This window comes from Sesamum indicum, linkage group LG1, assembly GCF_026168435.1.
Source record: "Sesamum indicum cultivar Baizhima isolate 11 linkage group LG1, ASM2616843v1, whole genome shotgun sequence".
In the NCBI taxonomy this organism is placed as follows: Eukaryota; Viridiplantae; Streptophyta; class Magnoliopsida; order Lamiales; family Pedaliaceae; genus Sesamum; species Sesamum indicum.
Genome location: NC_142657.1, coordinates 952,733 through 978,440, shown reverse-complemented (window position 1 = coordinate 978,440; position 25,708 = coordinate 952,733). Strand labels below are relative to the sequence as shown.

Genomic DNA, 25,708 nt, shown 5'->3' with positions numbered 1-25,708 from the left:
CTATTTGTATCTTGGGTCGCGTACTTTATTCATTTTGCTCAACTGCTAGTAATTATCTCCTTGTTATAATTTCATTACAAAAGCGCGTGGAGATTGTTCCTACTTAATGGTTTCACTGCACAATATCCTCTAAATAAAGAAAAGGGCTAATTATACTTGCCATATCCGGTGCTGTAAATATCTTCCTAATATTTAAAATTTACTAAATAGATTCAACTAACTTAACGCTATTAATAAAACCGTTAAATTTCTGTTGATGTATTCTTTATGATTGTTGAAAATGAAATTAAATTAATAAAACCGTTAAATTCCTATATTAATAAATGATAAAATGAAATTATTTAGAATCCGGTATTCCCAAATTTTACACTTGTGTTTTCTATTATTTGACATTCTAACAATGTAATGTACCAACCTAAATCCATCCCTATAATTTCTCATTACGAGCAATAATAAGTATAGATTACAAAATTTGAACCCGTGACATTTTATGCCCAAAATGCATAACCATGTTATGTTGTATCCCTTCAATTGTTCTATACCATGTTTCCTCCACTAAGAAACACAATCTTTTTGTCCAATAAGTTCCCCGGGGAAGAAACCGCAGCACTTCTTCATGATCCTAACAGCCTATTTGTTTTCCAGTTTTCAGTTTGTAGAACAGTAATTAAAAAAGAAAAAAAAATCTATTTATGCATATGATTATTAAAAATATATTGACTTGATATGATCATTCAATATAAAATATAATATTATTAATTAATCTAAACACATGTTCATTTCACCCAAAATCTTATACAAGTATCAAAAAACCATATTTTCCTGTGAAAGGCTATAAGTTCCCTAGACGGCAACGAGGACACTTCTTCTCCCTTGTAAGTTATTTTGTCCCTACCAACCATATATACTAAACCTATTTTTCAGATAATACATATACACATAAATAAGGGATATGTGACGATCATATGTGCATCCGATGCACAAAGCAAAACATTTAAGTGTAGTATAAATTTAACTATCGTGTCGGTTACGTTTTGGAGGTAAATGTGGACCTCGGGATCATGTGCCAAAAACCTAACCTGATTTGTAGGTCCAAGATTATCAACTTCACGTTCAAGCACAACACGTAACCAGTCTCCTTTTTCATCCCTCCATTTTTTCTGAATTCTTGTAGTTACAAGTAAAAGAGATTAAATGCTACAAATGACATATTCTTCTAAGAAAATATAGAGGATCTGTCACTAGAAGGGAAGAAAACCACATAATATAAGATGCATAAAATCTCCCACAGAGACCTACCTGAGGAATAGAATCAAGCTAGCTTTCAATGATTCAATCCATGACCATCCAAGTTTATATACCTCATATATTGGACAATATATCGGGCGCAGGTAGAGGCTTCTCTCAAGTCTTCTCCCAGTTACACTTCTTACTTCCTTTTGGAATTCTATTACCATTAAGTAATTGCGTACCTAGGTCATTTGAGTTATCGATTTAATATTATCCATCCAATGTTTGAAGGGCCTTCTCCCTCAGAAAACTTGGAGAAGTTTTTCTAGAACTTGCTAATATATTTTCCAATACCAGACCCAACACTGTGAGATCTCCGCTCTCTTAAGATCTGCTGCCTGTTAAGACTTTTTAGGGAGACAAAGAGGAACTGTATCCCGATAGCCAGATAATAGTTCATCCTTGGTCACAGCCCAATTTTAAACGAGTAAATTTTTCTTGCCAACCAATCTAAGTCAGTTAACCACACACACATCATCACAACCATGACAACATGACATACGCTATCAGAGCTGTGATGAAGCCAAACAACACCTATTATCCTCAACACTTCTAAGGGCAAGTTGTCTGAACCACAAATGGATGTCTCATCACTTTCTCAAGTCTAGGAATGATGCAGCTGAGTGAACAAATGACCATCTTCTCCAACAGTCAATTTCAAACAGCAGTTTCTAATTATCCCAGCAGCGACCTAATTACATGGCAAAGAAGGATTATCAGCCTAATCGTGACCAGTGCGTTCGTTATAGTGCAGTCAAGCATAAGAGTAAGAATCAATAGAAATAAAGTCCTCAGCCAACAGAATAAACATCATATGGCTGTAACTGCCAAATCTCAAACATCAAAATAACCACGAAAGACAGGCTTCTCCATGGACTGCACAAATATTGAGTAGCTGTGGGCAAACACACTCCAACATAGAATACATCAGCATACTTGTCTCTGATAAGATCATATTTTCTAGGAGTAAAAGACTGTCTAGAAAATTGATATATATGAGATAAAAGCATTTGGTAGGATCAAATAAGGCAGAAATACTGATCTTACTAGACCATGAACAAAAGTGGAGTTGAAAGCTATACAAGTATCCTATTGCCATGATATCATAGAAATGAATATATCCATACGTGAGGCAACAAAATTTAAGCTCTCATGTCAATTGATATGCATCAGTAAAAGGTTTATTTTCACTTCTCGTGGAGGGATCTGCCGTAGACATTTTCTGAAGAACAAGTCATGTTAAGACGGAACCAGGTTGAAATATCAGTTACAGATACAGGGGTACGCATAGAATATGTAGTGCTTTTGCTCAACTCCTGGCACATTCAAATATAAGTATTTCACATGACAAAACCTATTTTCAGAATGTTTTTTTTAGCATTTACAGAACTGTTACAATCATTACAGCTACCAAGAACAGATAAAATTTTGTTCCACATTCATCGATACACCACACTTGAATCCTCAAAAAGCAATGCCTTTGAAAAGGAGTGAACACAACCTCCTCCAGGTGAACATGCATGACACCTCACTAAACATGAACATATCAGCAAAGAATTGCCTGAGACATAAGAAGGTGATCATAATGTCAGTCCAGTTTCAATGATCATGATGGGAAGACATAATAAATGAACCAAGGAAACACGGCCAGAAACCAGCTAAACAGCCTTCAAACATGGCCAAGTAAGGATTTGAGCTGCTTTACAGTTCTAACTCTCTCCACAATTCTCTCCCATAATTCCCAGTGCAATAGCAGATAGCCTGAATGTCCAAGATGCTTTAACAACATTCTATATCTTAGATAAGGTAGAAGCGAATTATTTAAAAGCTAGTTCTACAGATTAAGGAGATCGATAAACAATATTCCAACTCAAGCTATAATCAAACTCATGTACACAAAAGTAATATACGATTGCATTTGGTCAGAGATTTCAAATCATACCCCATTTGATGTTCTTTCTCTTTTCCCTTTAACGCTCAGCTTTCACTAACCATCCAACTCTAACAACCTATAATCAAACTATGGGAAATCCCAGCTCAGCTTAAGAAAAGCACGCAGCAAATCAATGAACAAATCACAACACAACATAAAACGTTGAAGGACCAATACACAAACTGATTCCAGAAGAAACTAAATAGATACAAATATGCAGCAATAATCCAACGGTGGAAACAAATACCGCATCCAATTCCTCGTACCTCCTATTTCCGCAAATTGAACCGATTCTACTGCTTCCTTCGTCTAGTGTCTTTTACTTCTTTGTGGCTGCTTATCAGTTGCCAATCTGTAAATCCAGTAAACCTACACGATGCAAAAACCAATTCACATTAACACGAGAGGCCCAAAATTGATTAAAATCTCTTCTGATCTCAGATGTTAGATGCAGACCAAAGCGAGGACGTGAGCGACAATGAGAAGAACAACCAAGAGAGGAACGAGTTCGAGAAACCATGGCCGAATCGATGCTTGCTTGGGATTCGCCATTTGGTTTGCTCAACTCTTGTATTTTACAGTTATACAGTCTTAAACCCTTCCTTCTTTTGTCTCTGTTGAGTGTTTGGGGGACGTTTTATTTGTGTTAATTTCACTTTGCACCCCCATAAACAAGGAAATTACTAATTCAAACCCTACATAAATAAAAACCCACATTTTCTACCTTCATAAATTATTAGTTTGGCAGATCCCACGCCAATCTAAAGGGATGAATAAAACTTCATTTTCAGGCAACCAAATAGGGGCAAAATTGTCCATGTCCCCATTAAAATGGACTCACATGACTTGCACATGATTTTAAATCTCAATTTCATTATTGTATCACATAATTTATAATACTACGAAAAAATCATATTCTTGTAACAAAAAGGGCAAACGTGGGGGCGATAGGCGAGCTCCGAAGGTGGCGAGGTGGGGGTTTGGGGGTCGACAGGGTGAAGGGGTAGAATGACGACGGGTTTCGTTTGGATGAATATTAATAGTAATAATAAACGATGAATAAACAATATAAAATAATAATAAAAAGCATGTAAACATAAATGTAAATAAATAAAGTATGAAAATTGAAAACTAACGACACTAAAATTATGTGTTAACATTTTTTTCTTTTTTTTTTTTTTCCTTCAACCCTTAACATAATTTTTTATTCACTCATACCAAAATCAAACTAATTTTACTCGAATTCCGCGATCTCAAGAGTAGACCTTTTGGCTAAATGCTAACTCCACTAAGATCGTGTATTGGGTTCCGGAGAATGAAACAATAACGTGAAACTCGTCGAGTGTGTCCCTGACAACGATCCTCCGACGTTCAAGTTAGTGGTGATCGAGGTAAAAATGTGCGATTAAGAGAAGATAGATCGAAAAAGTGATGATTCAGTTACCTCAAAATATAGCGTCTTGGGGTATTTATAGGACCCATGTGGATACTGTTGTATGGGTCACATATCAGCATCCTCAATCGGATGGCTCTCGTGCGGGGTCTTCATGCATGATCCGGATCCGGGTCCTGGGTTATTCGGCCCGCTTTCTAAGAGTGCGTGAATCTGAAGTCGTGCAATGACTAAATTATCCTTCATTAAGGGTATTTTAAGTATTTCGTATAAAAAGTGGGTTTTACCCAATCATTACAAACTAATATAAATTCCAAAATGTAAGTAATAAAAATCATTTTAGCCATATCATATGAGATCAAGAAAACAAATTAAAAAAAAATCCAAAATTAAATCTGACTTGAATAATTCAGGAAGTTGGGGTGTAGCACAAAGTTATATAATATTTTATGCTTATGGTAATATTTTTAAAATGCACGTAATGATGTTAACAACTTTATATTATATTTAATAAAATATTTGAAAATTTAAATCCTTTATATTATATAATTTATAATTTGATAGCACATATATAAAATTTATATTAATATTTATTTTATTCAAAATAATATATAATTTTATGAACAATAAATCTTGAAACTATAATTTTATTGAAAGTAATTTTAGCAATATAAATCAATAATTTATTTCCAAGCTATTAGGGATAGCTAAAATCATGGGCAATGGGGGAATGTCTAGTCACATACTTATAAAAATGAGTTTTCTCAAAGGAATGGGTATTTCAATTCTTAAATTATACTAGTACGTGTTGGAATGAGTTCAGAAATGATCGTTCAATTTCTAGCTTAGTTTGGCCAAGCTTATAAGCTCCTAAAACATCTTATAAAATGTTAAAAGAGCTTATAAATTCCGATAAAGAAGGTGTTTGGCTAAGCTTATAAGCTCCTAAAACATCTTATAAAATATTACAGAGCTTATAAACTCCGATAAAGTATTTGACTAATGTTTTTTTAAAAAATCTTATAAGATTTTAAAATAAGATGTTTTGGATCTTATAAGTTTTTTCGAAAAAATTAACTTTCCTAATTTTTTCTATAATTTTTTTGTAAGATCCTATAAGTTATATAAAATTTTTATATAGCATAAGCCAAAAATATCCCGATTCATACACTCACACAAGCTCCTCTCTCTCTCTCTCACACACACACAGACACACACTCTTTCTCTGTCTAGGATTTTTAAATTTTTTTTACTATTTAATTTTTCTAATATTTGAAAAAGAGAAAATACTCAATTATTTAATAGTAAATTATTATAATTAAATAAAAATAAGATTGGGATTGATATTATATTTACTGAAAAATATAACTTCAAGATATTATAAATTATAAGATTAGAAATAATCATTGCATTAATAAAGTAGCATAGACTATATCTAAATTAATATTCAACTAGGATGAATGTACATATATATTATTTTATTAAAAAATTAAGGTAATAATTCATTATTTTTTTATTGTAAAAAGATTTTATTTTGAATTAAGCTAATGTTATTATTTATAAAAGCGTTTTAAAAATTCTAAAGCAAAATATATATAAAAAAATAACAACTTATTTGGATTCTAATAGTATCATCAATTTTAGTCATTTTACTAATAAAAAACCTTATTTATGCCAAGTACCCGAAAACATCTTATAAATTTTAAAATCTTATTTTATTCAAATATTTTAAAAAATTATTATTAAAATAAGATATAATATCTTATAAACTTCTAAAATATTTTAGTCAAGCACATTGTTAGAGCTTATAAACTCTCAAACATATTGTGCTATCAAACAAGTTATGAGATGCACCCTCTCAATCACCTCGAATCTAATGTTACGAGCAAGGAATTGGGTATAAAAGTGTGAGGGTTGATCCATTTGAGGTTATTCGTAGGTGTCACCAACTCCAAAACGTGTCAATCTTTCAAGCTTAGCAGCTCTTGTTTTCCTACGCCTTTGGGTGCTTCAGTTTTCTGCCGCATTCCAATTCAAGAAAATGCAGCTATATTGTACGCTCACACCCACAACTCACAGCCGACTTCATCATCACCGCTTTCAACCTGAAGGCACTGCTTAATAAACGAAAACATTCCTAGAATCTCCGTACACGCATTTTCACGAACACGTTGCATCCGGTGTCAAATGGGATTACATCAGAATTCATAGGTGCCCCCGAATTTATTCTCCATCTTCTGTTCCCATGAGGAGCGTGGCCGCTTGTCTCAAACGCCAGAGTCTCCCTGTTCGCTCCACGAGTAATTTCCTATTTGTTTTGGAGCGTGGTTAATTGATTCTTTTTTTTTTCATCTTTGTTGTCTGTGTTGCTTGTTGGTCCACTGTTTTCAAATAAATTGTGATTAATGTGATTGAGAGGGATTTTTCCCAAGATTTTTCTACTGTCTCGATGTTGCGATCCCGTTTGGTCAGTGTTTGTATGGTGTCTCCGCTAATATGTTTTTGTTGGAACTTTTGCAGTTTTATGGAATGGAAATTATGGTGAGGCCATCCGGTGGAGGCTGATGCTACTGGGAGGGCCCAAAAATCTTATCAGAAGAGTGCATGATGATGTTGTTTTTTCGCGGTTTTTGCAACCAAAATTGTGAGACTACTTTGCTTAGTTAAAGTGTTTATATTATTGCATTTTCATATTGAGAATAGAATTTACTGACTGATGATTGATGATGATACTGAGTACTGTTTTATTCTTTAGAGTGTTTTGGACAACCTTATGCAAGAATCTATCCCATATTTTGTGGCGTCTCTGGTCTTGTTGGGTGTCGACTCTGTTTGATTGATGATACATTTTACAATTCTGTTTCCTTTTTATAAAATATGTAGTACTGTGGGAGTAACTACTAATACATATATCCCTCTGTTGATTTCTTTTGGTACCCAGAAATCATTAATGTTATGTGATTACCATCATTTACTGAGGCCACATTATTTCAGGTGTTGCAATCATTTTTATCTTTATACAAACTAGATATTCCTCTTTAATCTTTTTCTCGTCTTGTTGAACTTGCAGTTTCTCTAGTGGCTACTCCAGCGTTCATGGTGAAAGACCTTCTGCTGAGTATGCAAAGCTGAGGAAAGAGTCGCTTGAAAGTCAATTTGGACGTGCGCTTGGTTCTAGAAGTGTTTCCGTATTATACCGTTTTGGGCCATTCCTGGCTTTGTATAGAGCTGCAATTATTTCATTCCATGTGTTGAAGCTAACCATTTGGCGCCTCTTCGTTCATGATATGAAAAAGCGTTCTGTTAAGGTTAGTTATAGCATCCCTAGCTAGTAGAATGTTGTAAATTCACTCTCTGAAATGTGTCCTGAATTCAGCAACTTACCCACTTAATCCAAGGAGAAGTTCAAAATGGAGTATGTCTTTGAAATGGTTATTTCATTGCTTGAAAAAATTCAGAAAAACATGAACTACTAATTTTGAAGGTAGGATATACTAGTTGTACAGTGGAGAATATAAAAAGGTACCATGCTATGATAAGTGGCTGAAAATTTGGTGCTACATATTGAATTTAGTGGCTATGTCCTACTTGATGTATTTTGTCTTATGTCATGCATATGAGTTTATATTTATCCAGTAAGTCAAATAACTGTGCACCAATAGGTTATTTGTATTATTTTTTAACCTAGTTAGGGTGAAAAGGCTTGTATTGAAGATGAGATATTTAGTAGAAGTACAAAATGGATAGATCTTGGACCAAATTCAGTCTCTATTTTTTATTCGTTACTGTCTTTTATTGCTTGTATTTATCTCACAATTGCATAATGTGCTTTAACACGTTGCAGTTTCGAGAAACTCTCATTCAATTGGGGCCTTTCTATGTCAAGGTAAGTTATGTTTCATGTTCTGAATATATGGTTTCTATAAGGCTGGCAGTTTTACTGAATGAAGGCATATTGTCTTGATGGTTTACTGGTTTTTGCTGTTCCTTGTTGTGCTTTGACCATTAAGTAATGCACATGAGACCCATCTGGATTGTGGAGCTGGTATACGTAATCAAGGGGCATTAGTTTAACTTACTACTTTTCTGATTCACAGCTTGGACAAGCTTTGAGCACAAGACCAGACATACTGCCAGCCGTGTATTGCCAAGAACTTGCTAAATTACAGGTTTGCTTGCTCTTCCAATTTCTTATTTATTTATTTATTTTAATATGTTCAGGCTAAGAAATTTCCTCAATTAGATTAAACCTTGTGAATGCTTTTCTCCTAGTGCTTTGTATATTAAAATTGAAGTTGTTGTATCAATGCCAGGACCGTATACCTCCATTTTCAACAGATGTTGCAATTAAATCCATTGAGTCCCAGTTGGGGATGCCTATAGCAGAGATATTTGCTGATATTAGTGATGAGCCTATTGCTGCAGCATCGCTGGGCCAAGTCTACAAAGGTCAGAAAACCGAGATTTGTATTGCAAACTTATAGCAGTTATGTTCAGCACAAATCAGTCTATGTTGGTGGGTATTTCTTTCTTCTCTGTGTCCAAGGGTAGGATGGGGTCCGGTGGGTAGAGTAAGAGGCCCTTTTGGCATGGGCCTGCCTGGGGTGAATTAGCAGTGCATCAAATTCAACTAAATGTTTGTTTGCTGCTTCAAGTTTTGCAGCTCACCTGCATTCTGGAGAGCTGGTAGCTGTCAAAGTTCAGAGGCCTGGGATGTCCTATGCATTGACCCTTGATGCCCTTTTATTTAATATGATTGGAGGCCAGCTGAAGCGATTCGCCAAAGCACGTAAGGATCTGTTAGTAGCAGTAAATGAGATGGTGAGCCTCATGTTATGGTCTCCAATATGGTCGCCCTTAGTATTTCACATATGCTCTAAGAAAGAATCACATGCACCTTAATTGGCATTGTCCTCGCACCTAGACATTTCATGAAATTAGTATATCATTAATTCAGGCTTGTTGACAGCTGTAAGATGCAGATTCTTTTCTCTAACTGATTGGTTATTGGATGCCAGTATCTTGTTGAGTCTTGTACATGCTGTGACCTTGGGGGAGTTTCTTCCAGTTGGTCCACTTCATAGTCAGAATGGTTACCTCATAATTGATCACATTTTGTAATGAGTTTAGATTTTGCTTGAATGGACAGGTGAGACATATGTTCGAGGAGATTGACTACATCCTGGAGGGTCAAAATGCTGAGCGCTTTGCTGCTCTCTATGGCTGCCGCTCCTGTAAGTTTTTCCAAATTTCGGACAGTTTAATCTTTGGTTTCTTATTTGGTGGTTGTATTGTTAAATCCGTTGGGCAGAGAAGTTCCACCTTCCTTGCATGTGATGTGGCATAGACATTTCACATTGCAATACACATAACAAGGAAAGATGTTGAACCAGCCCAACAATTTGATTGTCTAGTCACCATAGAAAAAGTCAAATCAGAGAATCGTTGTGAAGGCTGTGAAGGCAAAGAGCATATGATTCAATGTGGCCTCTCATGCAAGCTCAATAATTCTCAGCTTTGATCCTACACTGGAGAGCTTCTCGGATAGGATTGAAGAACACTGTTGATGTATCCAAGTCATTATCAAACAGGAGAACTAAAGTAGATTGTGGTTCTCAAATATAAGTTTGCTAAAACTACTTCGTCATACTCACATGGATAATGTTTTTCCTCCATATCTAGATTAGTTGTCTGACTGAAGCTGTTGCATCACCGCAGAAAGCAAGGAAGAAGCTCATATTTCTACCTGTTATCAATTAATGTGACTTCAATCCCTAATATGTTTATTCAGTTTTGGCTGCTATATCCACTCCAGAGATTATTTTATCTGGAAATGGAACAGCCTTTCATTACTTCTTTACATGATCCTCTCTTTGTGGTAAGGTGTTCATATCTAGTTTACTTAAGTTTTGCTGTTGGGTTCTCATGTAATATGGAAGCATACTCAAAAGATAAGACTACAGCACCTCGGAAAGTTGGTGGTGTCAAAGTTCCCAAGATATACTGGAATCTAACCCGCAAAGGTGTGCTGACAATGGAATGGCTAGATGGAATCAAACTTACAGATAAAATTCGACTAGCAGAGGCTTCTTTAAACCGGAAGCAATTGATTGATGAGGTAATAAAAGAGCCAGGGCCATTAACTAGTGCTCTTTCTTTTGCAACTAAGGTGTCTGATATTGCTTCTTGCTCTATGCTCCAGCCTACATTTACTGTTGGATCCTTCTGCTGATTTTGTTGCTATATTATGCTTTTGTAATTGTTATAATTAGGGTTTGTATTGCTCTTTGAGGCAACTACTGGAGGTGGGATTTTTTCATGCTGATCCTCATCCTGGAAATCTTGTTGCCACTGAGGATGGCTCCCTTGCTTATTTTGACTTTGGAATGATGGGTGATATTCCACGCCACTATCGTGTGGGACTTATTAGAGTGGTGAGCAAATTTTAAACGACGTTTGGTTTTGTTTTCATTCTCAATTTCAGTTTCCAATATTTCAAAGTGAGTTTTTATCTTTTGTATCGGATTTTGTCTGAGAAATGAAAGTATATTTGGATTAGTATGTTTTATGGGTTTTGTACGAAATGACATGATAGGATGAAAATGTGTTAATTATTATTGTTATTGTTATTGTTATGTGATAGTTTTTTGTAAGAAAAAATGTGATAGAATGAAAAAGTGTTTTGACTTGGGATGTTTTGGTGATAGTTATTTTGTTCGAAAAGGCATGATGTTATGTGATAGTTTTTTTTGTAAAAAAAAAAAAACGTGATAGAAGAGACTCTGGAATTTATTGTCCAATCCTACAAAAAAAAAAGGCGGAACATGATCTCACAATTTGAAATAGTATAGGATCAAAAATGGGCTTTTGGAAATGAAACAAAACAATGGCCACGAGATGATATTGTGTTTTACTAATTTTGGATGATGCTCTGGACCAGCTGGTGCACTTTGTCAATCGGGACTCTCTAGGGTTGGCAAATGACTTCCTGTCTCTGGGATTTATACCTGAAGGTGTCGACATACAGTCTGTGTCAGATGCTTTGCAAACATCCTTTGGCGATGGAACAAGATCGTCTCAAGATTTCCAGGTCAGAAACTATCTATTCATAAAAGGTTTGAGAAGTGTGACATCGAAGTGCTTTGCAGATTAAACTTTGTGTTATTGATTCCACTCCAATGGTCTACTTGGCCTCACTCAATATCATACTTGAACCTTTTTGTTATATTCCTCTGCATTCAGGGTATAATGAACCAGTTATATGATGTTATGTATGAATTCAATTTTTCTCTTCCTCCGGATTATGCCCTGGTGATAAGAGCCCTCGGATCACTTGAAGGAACAGCAAAGGTCTTGGATCCTGATTTCAAAGTGGTTGAGAGTGCATATCCTTTCGTCATCGGTAGGCTATTGATGGACCCAAGCCCTGATATGAGGAAAATCTTGGGGCAACTTCTGATCCGGAATGATGGCTCTATAAGATGGAATCGGCTAGAAAAACTGGTTGGTATTCTCCATTTCTTCTCTCTTTCTCGCACTCCTCGAAGGCTCTTTATAATTTCAAAGATCAGGCTGTAGAAAGTATCCAAATTTTTAGATTTTAGGTTAGAAAATACATGAAAGATGTAGCAGCTGGTACATTCTTGTTAATCCTTGACTTGGAAGTCTCCAAAGCAACTGAGGTGGAGATGGTCAATTTTCATTCTAAAGTAGAGCTAACCTCAAATAGGTTTGCCCTGACCATGAAGGGTTAGCATTTGATGCTTCCGTCTTGCATTTTAGTGCCATCTGAAGTGTCCTTTTTGCATGTCAGTCCTTGTGACATATATAAGCCTAAGAAAAAAAATGGTAAACTACATCACTTTATGAGGTTTTGTCTATTCATAAATACATCTTTGATAAATTTAAAATTATAATTGTTTTTCTTGAAGTTTGCAAAAAATTCTAATTCAAATGAAAATGTAAAAATACATAATTCACTTGCTCTTTTCCAAAATTTGGCGAATGACCAAAAATAGATAATAATACATATCGCTAATTTTATTTATTTTCTCCAATAACCTTTACCTACCAGATAATTTGTCCATTATGAAAAAAGAAAGTTACTGGTTACCAAAAAATCTCATATATAGAGCTAAGGAGTGTGGTTCCAGTTACGTCATTTGATGGTTTTAAACTGGCGCTAAATTTTATCTTTCTGGATAGGCTCTTTTAAATTGTAAGGATAGGCAGCACATGGGCCACCCACCGCCTCACCCTCCCCTCTTACATTTTAAAACACAACACACACACACACACCAAACACAAACACACGCACACAAACACAAATAAACACATTTTGGTAAATTGCAATTTTTCTCTCGGCGGAAAAAAAAACAGAGGTACGAAATTTATATTAATTTATATAATATATATAATTATATTATTTAATTAGTGCGTTTATTAAATGTTGTTTATATTGACCGATATACTATTTAATCGGAGTATTTTACTAGTTTGGCTACTTAAATTAGTGTTAAATTAAATATCACATTTGATATAAAAATGATATAGTCTATTAATTAAATTATTAGATTTGTTAGATTTAAGTATTACTATAGTTAATTTACGCAATTCCATCGGTATTATTAACCAAATATTTAATTCTATATATTGGTGTTTAATTAAATTATACAATGCGAGGAATTGATAGAAAATTCATAAAAATATTCCGAAAATTATATTTAAGAAATATTATGTTATTAATATCGGAAAATGAGGTTTTTAATGATAATCTAACCTAGGGATGTTATTAAAAACGATAGTTATAAATATATAAGAGGTTTGATTAAATGAATTCTTATGAGTTAGTTGATAAATTAAATATATACTTGCGAGGTTTAGAAAGTGTAGTTATTTAAGAGAAAATGGAACAGAGGTTTGGACTTCAATATAATGAAATGTTAAAAGGATTACTACACCCATCTTGATTCCCTTGTTCGTAGTAGTTGAAAGCTTGGATACATGTCAAGCAGTCTAAAAGTTATGTAGAAGGATTACTAATGCTTAATGAAATGTCGTTTATAAGGCCAATGTCAGTCTACTTCCTCAATATATTGTATGTCGTGATCTCTACAGTTTTCTTGCCATTATGTTGTCTTTTGCATTGCTTGTCTTGGGGTATAAAGCTTGTTATTGGTTTATAAACATATCCTTTAATGCTGAATTTATCTGTCAAGTTTTCCCAAACACTTTAACTGTTCGTCTATGTTTTTTCACTTTCAGATAGTAGCAATATCTGAACAAGCTTCTGGAACTAATGGGACTTCTTCGGAACCTCAAGAAGATTCAAATCCACTGGGATGGAAGTCGTTCAATATGCGTGCTGTTGTAGCTGCTACCGAGGATCTTTTCCAATTCATTCTATCGAGGAAAGGTTCAAGGGTCCGGGTTTTCCTTATCAGGGACATACTTAAGGCGGCTGATACTTTTCTTGAACAGGAAGTAGTTTCTTGCTTTTCTGATGAAAAAGTTGAAGGGGCAAAGCCGGAATCCGAGGTTTGTCTTCATATAAAATGCTTTAAGAAATTCATAAGGACTTTAGTTGTTTTATGTCCTAAATTCTATCAATTTTTTAGCACCTTGTTTTGAGGAGCTTTGTTATGAATTTCTTTATTTTAAGACTGAATTGGTGATTCGGATGCAGCCGGGGTTTGTTGGATACTTATGGGATGATAATGAGTCACCTAAACCCCTCTGTTCTTTTACGTCAGCTAGTTGGTACCCTGGTTATGCAAGCCTGTTGAGTAACTTGTCATTTGTGGGAGGACACTGATTCCCTATCTTAGTGAGTCGTCAGGGGAAGTTTAGATTCAGTGACCTGGGTCTCCGTAAAGCACAGGGTTGGCAGAGAGGGAGTAATTTTCAATGAAATCCTACCTTTTTAACCTAGCATAAAAAAAGTCTGATCTCCATATTAGTATGTATTTTATGACTAGGAAGCTAAATATCAACGCCACATATGCATAGGTATATCCTGGTCGCTTGTTGAGATTATCATACTAGTAAAACACGAATGGTCCTTTGATGTTTCTTGTAAGACCACTGCTGTGTGTGTGCGCGCGTTTGTGTTTGTAATTGTGCATTTAGTGTAATTCATATGCCCGCGTGATGTAACAATGGTTCCCGCTCTTTTCTGTAAACTGATTATTTTGATGTGTATTGGCGGCAGGGTGAGGCTATGCTATCGAGAGTGGTTAACGGGGTTCAATCTCTTAGAGAAGCAGTGATGTTAGCACCAGATGCATGGACAGCCATGACCATCCGGCTAGCATTAAAACCTGAGTTTCAAAAGTTTGCATTTGATGTAGTATCAGCACTGTTGGCACACTCTCGCCACAAACTGCCCGATACCTTGTGGGTTTGTATATCAAAGATAATTCGTAATGTAGCCAACAACCCTCCTCAAAATTTATAGCATCACTCTCTCTCTCTCTCTCTCTCTCTCTCTCTCTCTCTCTCTCTCTCTCTCTCTCTCTCTCTCTCTCTAATTAATTATTCCTTTTAGAAAAAATTGCAATTTTGGTCTCACATGATAGAGTGCGCTACACTTTTGATCCCACAGTTTACGAGCGTAGCAAATTTGATCCTATTCTATAAGACAAAAGATTGTACCATTTTTAATTCATAGGATAAAAAATTGCGACACATTTGGTTTCATGAAATGAAAAATTGTAATATTTTTTGGTTTATCCATAGAACTAAATATGCTAAACTCGTAATCTAGAAGACCAAGTGCAAGTCGTAATGAGTGATTTTGATCTATTCTCAATATTGATAGAGTTGAAATGTTGGGTTTAATTTTTTAATAGCATGAGTATGGTTTAAATCCAAATTTTCTACACCAATTTGATTCCTAGGATCATGTGAAAGAAAAATTAGAAGGTCACTATTTATGTTGGTTCCTTTCCAAATATTTTTCCTTTTCTTTTCCCCCTCCAATTAGAAGATGATGATATTGGTCGTGTAGGTATCGATCATGTCATGATGTGATAAATACAGTCATCGATGTTGGTAATAAGGCGGAAGGGGCCGCCACAGCTGTCCGCGCTGCCAACTGCTGCTGGAGATACGTTTCAAATTAATTTTGAACCATCTAAAGGCCCGTGGCATTCTTGTTTACATGCTTATATTTTCCCAAGTGTTTAAAATTCTGGTAAGGTGATTGTGTACTGGTTGATACTATCGAGAGCTAATTGATTTTTATTTTGGAGTTATTATCGACCCTTAAAATTTATGCAATTACAACTTTAGAACAACAATAAGCGTCGTAATTCTATGTTGATGATGCAACTTTCTAATCTAAAACTTTATTTGATTACTTCATTACTTTCATATTTTGATAAATTTACTGCATTGATAGCTTATATCATAAGATATATGTTGGATAAAAAATAAACACAAATCACACGATAGTCACAACAACTGCCATGCCATGCATGCAAGTATTTGACCGACTCTTCCCCAATCAATAATTTAGTAATTAGTTCTGCAAAAGGAGAATCCATATTGTTGTTTTTAAGGTGTGATCAAATTCATTTGGTTGAAAGGAGCAAATGGAATTTAGCCCTCTAAAATTAACTGTTTACTCCAAATAAATAGCAAGAAAATGCGAAAAGTGAACAGTTTGGTGATTATTGGCGACGGGTTGATGCAAAGCTATTTCTTTCGTTGAAACTACTGCTCCAATAATTTCCTATTATTACAAAACTCCTTTCCCCCTTTCTTTCTCCATCTTGTCTTTTTTCCATTTTCTTCTCTCTTGCAAGTTCCTCTCTCTCTCTCTCTCCCCCCCATGGCCTTCTCTTCCTCTGGTCCTTCCTTGAGGTCTCTCCATATCTATCTCTTTCTTTGCATAATACATATGTGTGTTTATATATATATGTTCATGCTTTCTTTTCCTTGTTTCTTGGATGACTGAAAATGAAATGGAGGTTTCGTGAATTTATGTTGTGATCAAGGTTGGATATTTGAAGGCAAGATGGAAAATTATAAAAAAAAGCTTAGACTTTTATAATGATTCATGATGTTAATAACAAGGTAGACATGCACACACACACACAAGTATGATAACTTGCGTTTTTCTTTTTTTTTTTCTTTCTAATTATGTTGTGATATCAGTAATGATGGTTGTTCCGTCTGAAGATTTCATTTTTAAGGGTTGTTATGTATCCACATGCAAATTAGATCTATTCTTGAAGTTTGATGTGTTTTCCTCCTTTTCTTTCTTTTTCTTTTTTTTGTTTTTGATTTGTTTTTGGATATTGGCAGGTTGGATTGGAGAACTCCGTGATTGGAATTGAGGTTACCTCAGATGGTTGTGATGGTGTATTATTCCCCACTTTGAACAATAAACATATTCCCATTTTGGGTTATGAAGATTTCTTAACAAAGAAGAAGAGGAAGAGAATAGGGTGGTATTTTTTATTTTATTGATTAGGAAAAGTCAGAATTGAGGCATAGTTACAATAAAAGAATTTGGGACAGATTGGTGAGATGGGTTTTCTGAATTTGGTGTGGCCACAATCTCCAAGCCATGTCCGTGTCAATGGGCCGGTCACCGGTGGTGGCCTTAGGTGATCCTCCAGCCCCCTGTTTTGCTGTAGGGATATGTTTAAACATCTTCTTGTTTCACGTTTTCTTCTCTCTCTTCCTCTTGAGCATGTAATCTATGCATTGTGATCATTGTGATTTAAGATATTCGTTTGTGGTGTTTGTTTCATTTTAAGGTGTTGTTTATGTTATGTGACTGACAATGAGGTTTCTTGATTAGCTTTTTCAGCCGTTATTAATGCGTCGAATCAATGTTAATGAGTAAAGAAGGAACAGTACAATAAATGCTAAGCCTAACTCGACGCTTTCATGCTTCTTTTCTCTCTTTCTGCTTGGCTGTTTTCATATCTAAGCTGTGGCTGAAGTTGTTTTAATTGATTCTGTTGTTGCTGTTATGTGAAAATGCTTCATTCGCTGTGTACAAAAATTATGTATTTCCAGAGTCTGTGTGGTGAATAACTTGATCATCAGTCTTGATTTCCTGTTAGGTAGGTGTGATTGGTTCGTGGCTTGATCTTCTGGAGTATGTATGGGATTTATATGGTTGGTTGGTCAAGAATAAAAAATTGTGATGTTTTATTGGGCTGACTGTTGATACATAAATCTAGAAAAGAAATAGGTTTTGCTTTCAATTGTTAGAGTTGTCCTACAGACCCAAATTGCTTACGCATAATCCTTGAGTTAAAGTGTGGACTATTTTCGTTGTAATCCACCTTTGACTACCCATCTTCATGATTCAAAACGCTTCACAAATTTGCCGTTTGTTCTGTCATGCATACAACAATTGCATTTTGATAGAAACTATTGTTTAGCCTTCTCCATTCGAGGAATCTGAATTTGCCCATCTGAACATCTGGTTTGTTTTCATCCTAGAAATAGGCATCAATGTTCCATATTGAGGAGACACGGTCCATGCAAGCTTATTTAATTTGAAAACAATAAAAAGAATAAAATCATGTCCAGCGAAGTAGAAGCTCATCACTGTCTAAGATAAGAACCTCTCATCAGGGCAGTTTCTGTGATGATTAACATAGGTAACTTTAAAGTTGAAGCAAAAATAACGAAAAATAGTGCTCTCTAATTTCTTGTCATTTATTAATGCTGTATCATTTTTTGGCTTGTCGCCTCACCTGAAGGTGATCTGGTAGTTTAGTGTAACAGAACGCATCTTTGGTTATCTTATGAGGTCAAATAGTGTGTCTGAAATTCATAACCTTAAGACAAGTCACCCTTATTGTGGTAATGGTGTTGAAGTGTACGACATGGATAATTTGATTTTAACCATCTAAAACATCTTCAGATTTGGAGGTTGGTCTCCTCTTTTATCTCTTACTTAGATCACTTTGATCTTTGTTGTATTGTAAAGAAAATATTGTATGTGATGTGCTCTAATTTCTGGTGTATATAATTTCCTCCATGCAGTCAGAATGGAAAGTTCACCTATGGATATGCAAGTTCTCAGGGTAAAAGGTCTTCGATGGAGGATTACTATGAAACGAGGATTGATGGTGTAGATGGAGAGATGGTTGGTCTCTTTGGAGTCTTTGACGGTCTCTCTCTCTCTCTCTCTCTCTCACACACACACACACACAAACACACGCACACAGACGCTCACACATGTATACTTGGAGTCGGAAAAGAAGCAGATCTTTTGTTCTTTGCATATAACAGAGTTGGTATGGAATGGATTACAAGGTTTCTTAAAGATTATCGTGATCTTTTGTTGCATGATGCTAGAGTATTTCTGGTTTTTCATGCTTTTATCTGGTATAAAACATCATGCTATATCAGAGGTGGTTCCGTATTATGTTTCTGCCTTAAATGTAACTCAGGTCATGGCGGAGCTCAAGCTGCAGAATATGTTAAAAGAAACCTTTTCAGTAATCTGGTCAGGCACCCTAAGTTTCTTTCTGATATCAAATCAGCTATAGGTATGTCCCTTGTGATGCCTAGTTTGATGTACTCTCGTTGCATTGTTCAGCTTGCTTTTCGACCTACTTTTCTCCTTCTAACAGTCGTGGTCCTTTCAGTTGATACATTCAGCCATACGGACTCAGAATTCCTGAAGAACGAAAGCGATCAGAACAAGGATGCCGGGTCGACTGCTTCCACTGCTATCCTTCTCGGTGACCGTTTGTTGGTCGCAAATGTTGGGGACTCAAGAGCTGTTATTTGCAGGGGTGGTGACGGTAAGATTTCAAAACGTTTGCTTTCGACCAATCTCATTCCAATATTTTGTTTGAGTTGTATCAGTCTTTTGAGGTGCTGCACGCATTTGCAAGAACTGTCGTTGACGGAACATTTTTTGCAGCTATTGCCGTCTCTCGAGATCACAAACCAAATCATACAGATGAGAGACAGAGAATTGAGAATGCTGGAGGTTTTGTGATGTGGGCAGGTAAATGAATCCATGTATAACTTTTTTGTCATTGATTTCTTGTTGAAGGGACGATTTTCTTGTTTACTTGCGGTTGGGCTATTCTCTATAGGAACTTGGAGAGTCGGTGGAGTGCTAGCTGTATCTCGTGCATTTGGTGATAAACTGCTGAAGCGGTACGTGGTTTCTGATCCAGAAATTCAGGTGAGTTCCAAGACTTGCTTCTGAGAAACCGTTAGAGAACCATGAGAAACTATCGCATCATCATGAGAAATTTCTTGATATTAAACGCAGGAGGAAAAAGTCGATGGCACCCTTGAGTTTCTCATCCTTGCAAGTGATGGACTTTGGGACGTCGTAACAAATGAGGTGCCTTATCTTTGTCTTTGATTTAATGCAAATCTTGTATGCCCTCCGATCCTAGAATGTTAGTGAAATTTGATGTTTCCCAGGAAGCTGTGTCTATGATTAAGCCAATCCCAGAACCAGAAGAAGCAGCAAGAAGGCTGCTGCAGGAAGCACATGAGAGGGGCAGCGCTGATAATATCACAGTCGTCGTTGTCCGGTTTGTCACAGAAGAAGAAGAATCATCCAACGCTCCTGTCCGAGAGCCGTCATCTGCTTCTCAACTTCACGAAGGACATACATGCAAACAGAGCCAGTAAAAAGGTGGTGCTTTACTAATATATAAAAACAGACATAAGTGCTGCTGTGATTCTTGAAAAAGTTCTATGTTTACAGCCAAGCAGGATGTAACTTTATATTTCATTTCCATCTTGATGTATATATATATGTATATATATATATATTTTATACATGACAATACAAGTATGTATATATATGAAATTGTAAGAAGACTTGTTTGTAAGAGAGGTTTGTTTTCTCTTGTACCTGATACTTCATCTTCTTGCCATATAACATTTATATATATCTATATTTACCAAATGTTGAGGAGGAGTTCCATATTTTGGTACAGATACTTTTACTTGGGGAGATAATATGTCATAGTATATATAGAAAGATTTCAATCTAAAACGTTTGTAACTTTTATAAGTTGTTCTTGAAAAGAAATGCACAGAATTTTCAAGATTTAATTTCTTCCATTGTGATGAGTAATTATGAAACATCCTTCAGTAATAATTAACACAAGTAAAAATGTTTGCAACTTTTGCTGGATTGACAAAATTTATAGGTAGAAATTTCAAATTCTTTCCATATGAATCATACAAAATTATTTTCCCAAGTACTTTAATTCAATTCCAACTTCTTCCATCCCGGGAAATTGGAACATCTTCTGCACAAGAACAAGGTATCACATTTAACAAGCCTGACGCCCTACAGGAACATCAGTTTTGAGCACACGTAGAATATTGAAAGAGAGGTGGGAGGAAGACAAAAAACATATATAGCAAAAACTATCAAAACAGCCCTTGCAATGAACTGGAGTTACAAATTACTATATGGGGATGGGAGTCAGCCCAGTGAACTGATGATTACAACCTCTTTCAGCTTGAGGGATCAAAATATTCAAGAAAGCCAAGGAAAAAGAAGAAAAGCAAGAAATACATAGGGAATGGAGTTGAACTCCAGATCAACTCAAACTGGTTTCTTAGCAGAATTCACTCATATCCCATGAGTACATAAAATTTAACTCAGTTTATTGCGAATTTCCTAAGCAGAAGCCGATAGACTACCGCCCCTCAAAGCAAGGACCAGATGAAGAACAGAGCCACCCTCAATGTTGTAGTCTTTGGCAGTTTTGTCGTCTGCGAGCTGCTTGCCAGCATAAATAAGCCTACAAGGTGAAAGTCTCAATGTCGTTGCATAAATGAAACTAATATCGACTGTGTATTTCTACAAAGTCTACAAACTGAAGAATATCATGGCATTACGATATTTCTTGGCATTCACAAGTTTGAAACATATTGATATACAGGAATATGCAACCATCATGACATATTTAAAAAAGTCAAGAACCAGACACTGTTCTTGTCACATGTCTCTCTTTTCGTTTGGGTTTTCTATCACTACACTCGGAGATAGAAGTAGAGGTCAGGAGGAGATGAGAGGAAGAGGAACCAATCAATTCACCCAGGATTCTGAAGGTCGTAAAATTTTGGGGAGACAGAATTCTCAAGTAAAATGGAAAAATGAGTTGGAACACAGGGAGTGTCTGGAAATCAGTAGATGAAACTTGACATATGGGTAAAACACAATGAAGGGCACTGGCGACACCCGACTACAAAAGATCAATAAGAGATTTTAGCCATTGCCAGTTTTCCAGTTAAGAATTAAATCAATAGAATCCAGTAGCGCATGCAGCATTGGAAGTAAAGAGGAATTCCAAATATTAGACAGTATGCAAATATCTTAGAAGACATATCACAAACCTTTGCTGCACTGGAGGAATTCCTTCTTTCTCCTCAACCCGTTCCTTAATTCTGTCAATGGTATCAGTTGGCTCGATATCAATTTCAATTTCTTTTCCTGTAAGGGTCTTGACCTTGATCATTGTCCCTCCCCTGAGTCTCAAAACAAGGTGAAGTGTTGATTCTTTTTGAATATTGTAATCTGCAAGGGTTCTGCCATCTTCCAACTGTTTACCAGCAAAAATGAGCCTCTGCTGGTCAGGAGGTATACCTTCTTTGTCCTGGAGAGCAGTAATTATCATGTTAGTTTAAAGTGTGTAGGATAAGTTGATAACAGGTAAGAGAAGGGACGGAAAAATGATGACAAGTTGCGAACCCAGTAGCAAATAGAATATAATGCGTAATCTCAAAAATCTTGCCACCAGCATGTAGAGAGCTGAAACAAATTTTGCTAATTTGAGATGTTCAGTTTTCGCAAAAGCAATAGTTCCGAGCGAGTACCCAAGTAAAAGATGCATCAACTATTCATGAGCCAATGCACTTTGCAAAAGAGCATCCAACTGAAGGAATCCCAACCACAAACATGAAGCTTATGACTTCTCAAAGCATGTCTGCACACTCAAAACCTAAGTACTTATCACGATAAATAAACTTCAAAAGCAGTGATAAAATATTCGAGTTAATTTCAAAAGTCTATTTTCATATTTCAATCTGGAATGAGTTAAATCATAAAGCACCTTCTAACTAATAAAAAAGCTGGATTTCCTCTTGTGTCACTGGGGCAAAGTGGGCGAATGAAATGACCATATACGTAGAGTTGAAGTTCAACCAACATAAAGAACTCGGAATTGTTCCCAACCAAATACACATATATAATATATGTGCGTATATATACATAAATCATGAAAGCTGCATTATTTCCCAAATACAAGTTCAATTTTCATGAGTAATTGTTTCAAATATGCAACTCAATTCACCCACCCATCCATCCATCCCCCAACCAAAAAAAAGACAGAAAGAAGAGTGAAAGCAAGCAATAGTAGAGACTCTTAATATGTTATTTGCAAGTTACATGAAGACTCCTCCCCCAAACTTTCAAGCCCTTCCACGCCCCACCAACAAACCCAAAATCCTGATTAACTACTGAAATTTATATAAAAGCCTTACCGATTAAATCAATCAGAGTTTTTAATTTATAAGGCAAGTTAATAATCCCAAACCAATGAAAATTTTCGTTCAATCACCTTCAGCTTATAACTAAACAACAGAAATTCAAGCTTGCTGCATATACACCAAATATCATTTAACAACATCCCAACGGGCAGGAATCTGATCAAGAAAAACAAAATAATAAACATAAGAATTCCAAACCCTAGTTCCATCCACTGCGTAAATCGATAACCACAATCCACAAAAATGGAATAACCCGAAACTCCTAAATCTCCCCCCAAGCACAACAAACTCCACAGAGATACAACAGGTAAAAACCCAAACCCAAAACCAAAACCAAAACAAATAACAATCACTACCCAAAATTAGAACAAAAAGGCAGAAAATAAAAAGGGGAGGGCAAACTGGGACCTGAATCTTGGTCTTGACATTGTCGATGGTGTCGCTGCTCTCGACCTCGAGCGTGATTGTTTTTCCAGTAAGGGTTTTAACGAAGATCTGCATCTTTTTTGTTTTTTATTTCTTTTTTTCTGCTTGATTTCTACGTCGCTGGCTCAAATTCTTGGCTCGAAAAGTGTTGCAGAAATGAAGAATACGATCCGATACGCTAACGAATTGAGGACCTGACGGTATTTATGGGCGAAAACTGGCCATCATCATTCTCTTGCTATTGGGCTCTTCAATTCTTGACCCCACAGCCCCCTTTTTTTCCCAATGAAATTCATGTTGCATAACAATTAAATATTAAGTAAATTATAAAAAAAAATCAAAATTTATCATAATTACAAATATTTTTTTTATTATTTAAAAAAATTATCAATACCGTTTAATTTTAGTCTCAGTTAAACTTTTACTTATTTTTCATGTTGAACTAACCAATTATATAAAAAGGATAAAATTGAGAATTCCAAACCAACGTTCAAAAATTACATAATTTTATCTAATATTATAAATTATTGATAATTTTTCAAACAATAATGAAATATTCATATATCGGACTAGCTCATAATTTACCCTTATATTAAATTACATGAAAAAATATTTAAATATTTTATCCTCTCGTTTTAATTGTAATGACGATTATTCTTTTTTACGCTATTTAAAAACAACATTATAATTTCTAGAAATTTATTGTTAGCAAAAATGGTCCTCCCATCTACCAATTTGTATTAAAATGAAATTTTATAATAAAAAGGGAACAAAAAAGAGTAATTTTATTGAATTATTTATCCAAAATATGAGGGCTAATCATTAAAAATGGCTATTATTATTATTATTATTATTTTTTGTGTGGGGGAATGAACTTTTGGAAAGTGTTGGTGAGTTGAATATTGTAATTTGAAGGGAGGAGAGGAGATAAAGAGGAATGAGAATATTTTCAAAGCCAAATATCCCAAAATGATAATATTTTATTTTAACAATTTTTAGAATATTGATGACAAATGTCTCCCATTATTATTTTTCTAAGAAACATAAATTCGAAATTAAATACTTTTAATTAAAATGCATAATTTACTTATTTAAGAATATTCGAATTCCACTTTTCCAATAGTATAATAAACATGAAAATTTGATGGCATGTCAAATATGTTTGATTTTATTTCCTTGTTTTTAATTATTTATGCGATCTTGATTATTTTGAGGTTATTTTTAAATAGGATTGTCGTTGGTGATTTTGTAAAATAATTTTTTAAATCATTATTTTTAAAATAAAAATCAAAGGTACGACTTTCAAAACGGTTTGATGATTTTTAATATTTTAAAAAAATAAAACATTAAAACTAACAATAAAAAAAAATAATAAAATACGTATTTTTATTTAGCAAGTAAGGAAGGCCAATATTATGCACCAAAAACTATCAATACTTAATACAACTTTACGTAAATTAAAATACAAAAACATATATAGTAATCCAATAAATGTCAAGGATCAGTTATGAACATATCAGATATATTATCGAAAAAAACATATCAGATTTAATTACATCCTCTAGACAATGGAATTGAGACTATGTAGATACTAGACGTCGAGACCGACTTTATTCATTTATGGTATCTTATTAGAATTTTATTATTCTATTTTATGGAATATAGATATATTGCTCGAGATATGTAATATATAATGAGAATATTTTCAATTGATATAACAATTTAAATATGTGACTGATGCAGACGACTATTTTGAGTGGCTTATAAGCCCCAAGATCTCTTCTCCTTAGCAATGCACATTTCCTTATATACCAGTCTCAAACCTCTTGTATGGGGGCTGATGATATTCTATGTTAGTTACATACGAGGAGTTTGAATGGCTTATAAGCCTTAATGCTTCTTCTCCCTAGTGAGGCATTTTTTCAGGACAAAACTATCAGACTTATATAAAATTAAAGCGAATAATATTTCAGGCAGCAAAAATACTGACCGAGCCGCAAACTGTACCACTGATTGACATAGATAAAACAAATGTATATGTAATAATTAATAATATTTTTAAAGCAAAATATTTAAAAGAAATGGAATATATTTGGTTATATTCGGGAAGTCATCCATCCCGGGTAATTGGGCCGTACCTTCAACCATCCGGGCCG

At 35.0% G+C, this 25,708-nt stretch overlaps 3 protein-coding genes and 1 long non-coding RNA gene across 12 annotated transcripts; 2 read left to right on the top strand and 2 right to left on the bottom strand.

Annotated features, from left to right (window-relative positions):
* Nucleotides 1-1,646: 1,646 nt before the first annotated feature.
* Nucleotides 1,647-3,868, bottom strand: LOC105163192 (uncharacterized). 7 transcript variants are annotated; one of them, XR_002288098.2, is made up of 4 exons: nt 3,680-3,864; nt 3,490-3,592; nt 3,233-3,310; nt 1,647-1,981 (listed from the first exon to the last, which is right to left on the bottom strand). It is a non-coding gene; the product is annotated as an uncharacterized LOC105163192 (long non-coding RNA). The 7 variants fall into 7 exon arrangements; XR_002288103.2 differs by having other exon boundaries at nt 3,233-3,299; XR_847895.3 differs by lacking the exon at nt 1,647-1,981 and adding an exon at nt 2,586-2,851 and having other exon boundaries at nt 3,233-3,299.
* Nucleotides 3,869-6,464: 2,596 nt separating this feature from the next.
* LOC105163105 (Protein kinase superfamily protein) lies at nt 6,465-15,092 on the top strand. The gene is made up of 14 exons (XM_011081370.3): nt 6,465-6,916; nt 7,137-7,260; nt 7,687-7,924; nt 8,461-8,502; nt 8,714-8,785; nt 8,930-9,065; nt 9,280-9,437; nt 9,766-9,850; nt 10,556-10,734; nt 10,889-11,050; nt 11,557-11,706; nt 11,859-12,119; nt 13,881-14,153; nt 14,827-15,092. The coding sequence occupies exons 1-14, from the start codon at nt 6,862-6,864 to the stop codon at nt 15,070-15,072; spliced, it is 2,181 nt and encodes a 726-aa protein (XP_011079672.1). The 5' UTR covers nt 6,465-6,861; the 3' UTR covers nt 15,073-15,092.
* A 1,232-nt stretch (nt 15,093-16,324) lies between these two features.
* LOC105162751 (putative protein phosphatase 2C 59) lies at nt 16,325-20,481 on the top strand. Of its 3 annotated transcripts, XM_011081251.3 has the most exons (9): nt 16,325-16,481; nt 16,926-17,230; nt 18,630-18,757; nt 19,040-19,138; nt 19,238-19,396; nt 19,519-19,605; nt 19,697-19,788; nt 19,879-19,953; nt 20,037-20,481. In XM_011081251.3, the coding sequence occupies exons 2-9, from the start codon at nt 17,151-17,153 to the stop codon at nt 20,247-20,249; spliced, it is 933 nt and encodes a 310-aa protein (XP_011079553.1). In that variant the 5' UTR covers nt 16,325-16,481; nt 16,926-17,150; the 3' UTR covers nt 20,250-20,481. The 3 variants fall into 3 exon arrangements, with proteins under 3 accessions (XP_011079553.1, XP_088735832.1, XP_088735833.1); XM_088879706.1 differs by having other exon boundaries at nt 19,040-19,396; XM_088879707.1 differs by lacking the exon at nt 16,325-16,481 and adding an exon at nt 16,574-16,694 and having other exon boundaries at nt 19,040-19,396.
* A 491-nt stretch (nt 20,482-20,972) lies between these two features.
* LOC105162672 (ubiquitin-NEDD8-like protein RUB2) lies at nt 20,973-23,780 on the bottom strand. The gene is made up of 3 exons (XM_011080797.3): nt 23,535-23,780; nt 21,975-22,234; nt 20,973-21,379 (listed from the first exon to the last, which is right to left on the bottom strand). The coding sequence occupies exons 1-3, from the start codon at nt 23,625-23,627 to the stop codon at nt 21,256-21,258; spliced, it is 477 nt and encodes a 158-aa protein (XP_011079099.1). The 5' UTR covers nt 23,628-23,780; the 3' UTR covers nt 20,973-21,255.
* Between the last annotated feature and the right edge of the window lie 1,928 nt (nt 23,781-25,708).

Coding starts and splice junctions, on each gene's coding strand:
- LOC105162751 (XM_088879706.1), top strand. CDS start 17,151: ATGGGTTTTCTGAATTTGGTGTGGCCACAATCTCCAAGCCATGTCCGT. Junction 19,606..19,696: donor AGGTTTTGTGATGTGGGCAG/GTAAATGAATCC, acceptor TATTCTCTATAG/GAACTTGGAGAGTCGGTGGA. Junction 19,954..20,036: donor GGGACGTCGTAACAAATGAG/GTGCCTTATCTT, acceptor GATGTTTCCCAG/GAAGCTGTGTCTATGATTAA.
- LOC105162672 (XM_011080797.3), bottom strand. CDS start 23,627: ATGCAGATCTTCGTTAAAACCCTTACTGGAAAAACAATCACGCTCGAG. Junction 22,235..23,534: donor ATGTCAAGACCAAGATTCAG/GTCCCAGTTTGC, acceptor ACTGCTCTCCAG/GACAAAGAAGGTATACCTCC. Junction 21,380..21,974: donor ATTCCTCCAGTGCAGCAAAG/GTTTGTGATATG, acceptor TTCACCTTGTAG/GCTTATTTATGCTGGCAAGC.
- LOC105163105 (XM_011081370.3), top strand. CDS start 6,862: ATGAGGAGCGTGGCCGCTTGTCTCAAACGCCAGAGTCTCCCTGTTCGC. Junction 7,261..7,686: donor CGGTTTTTGCAACCAAAATT/GTGAGACTACTT, acceptor TTGAACTTGCAG/TTTCTCTAGTGGCTACTCCA. Junction 8,786..8,929: donor AAGAACTTGCTAAATTACAG/GTTTGCTTGCTC, acceptor TATCAATGCCAG/GACCGTATACCTCCATTTTC.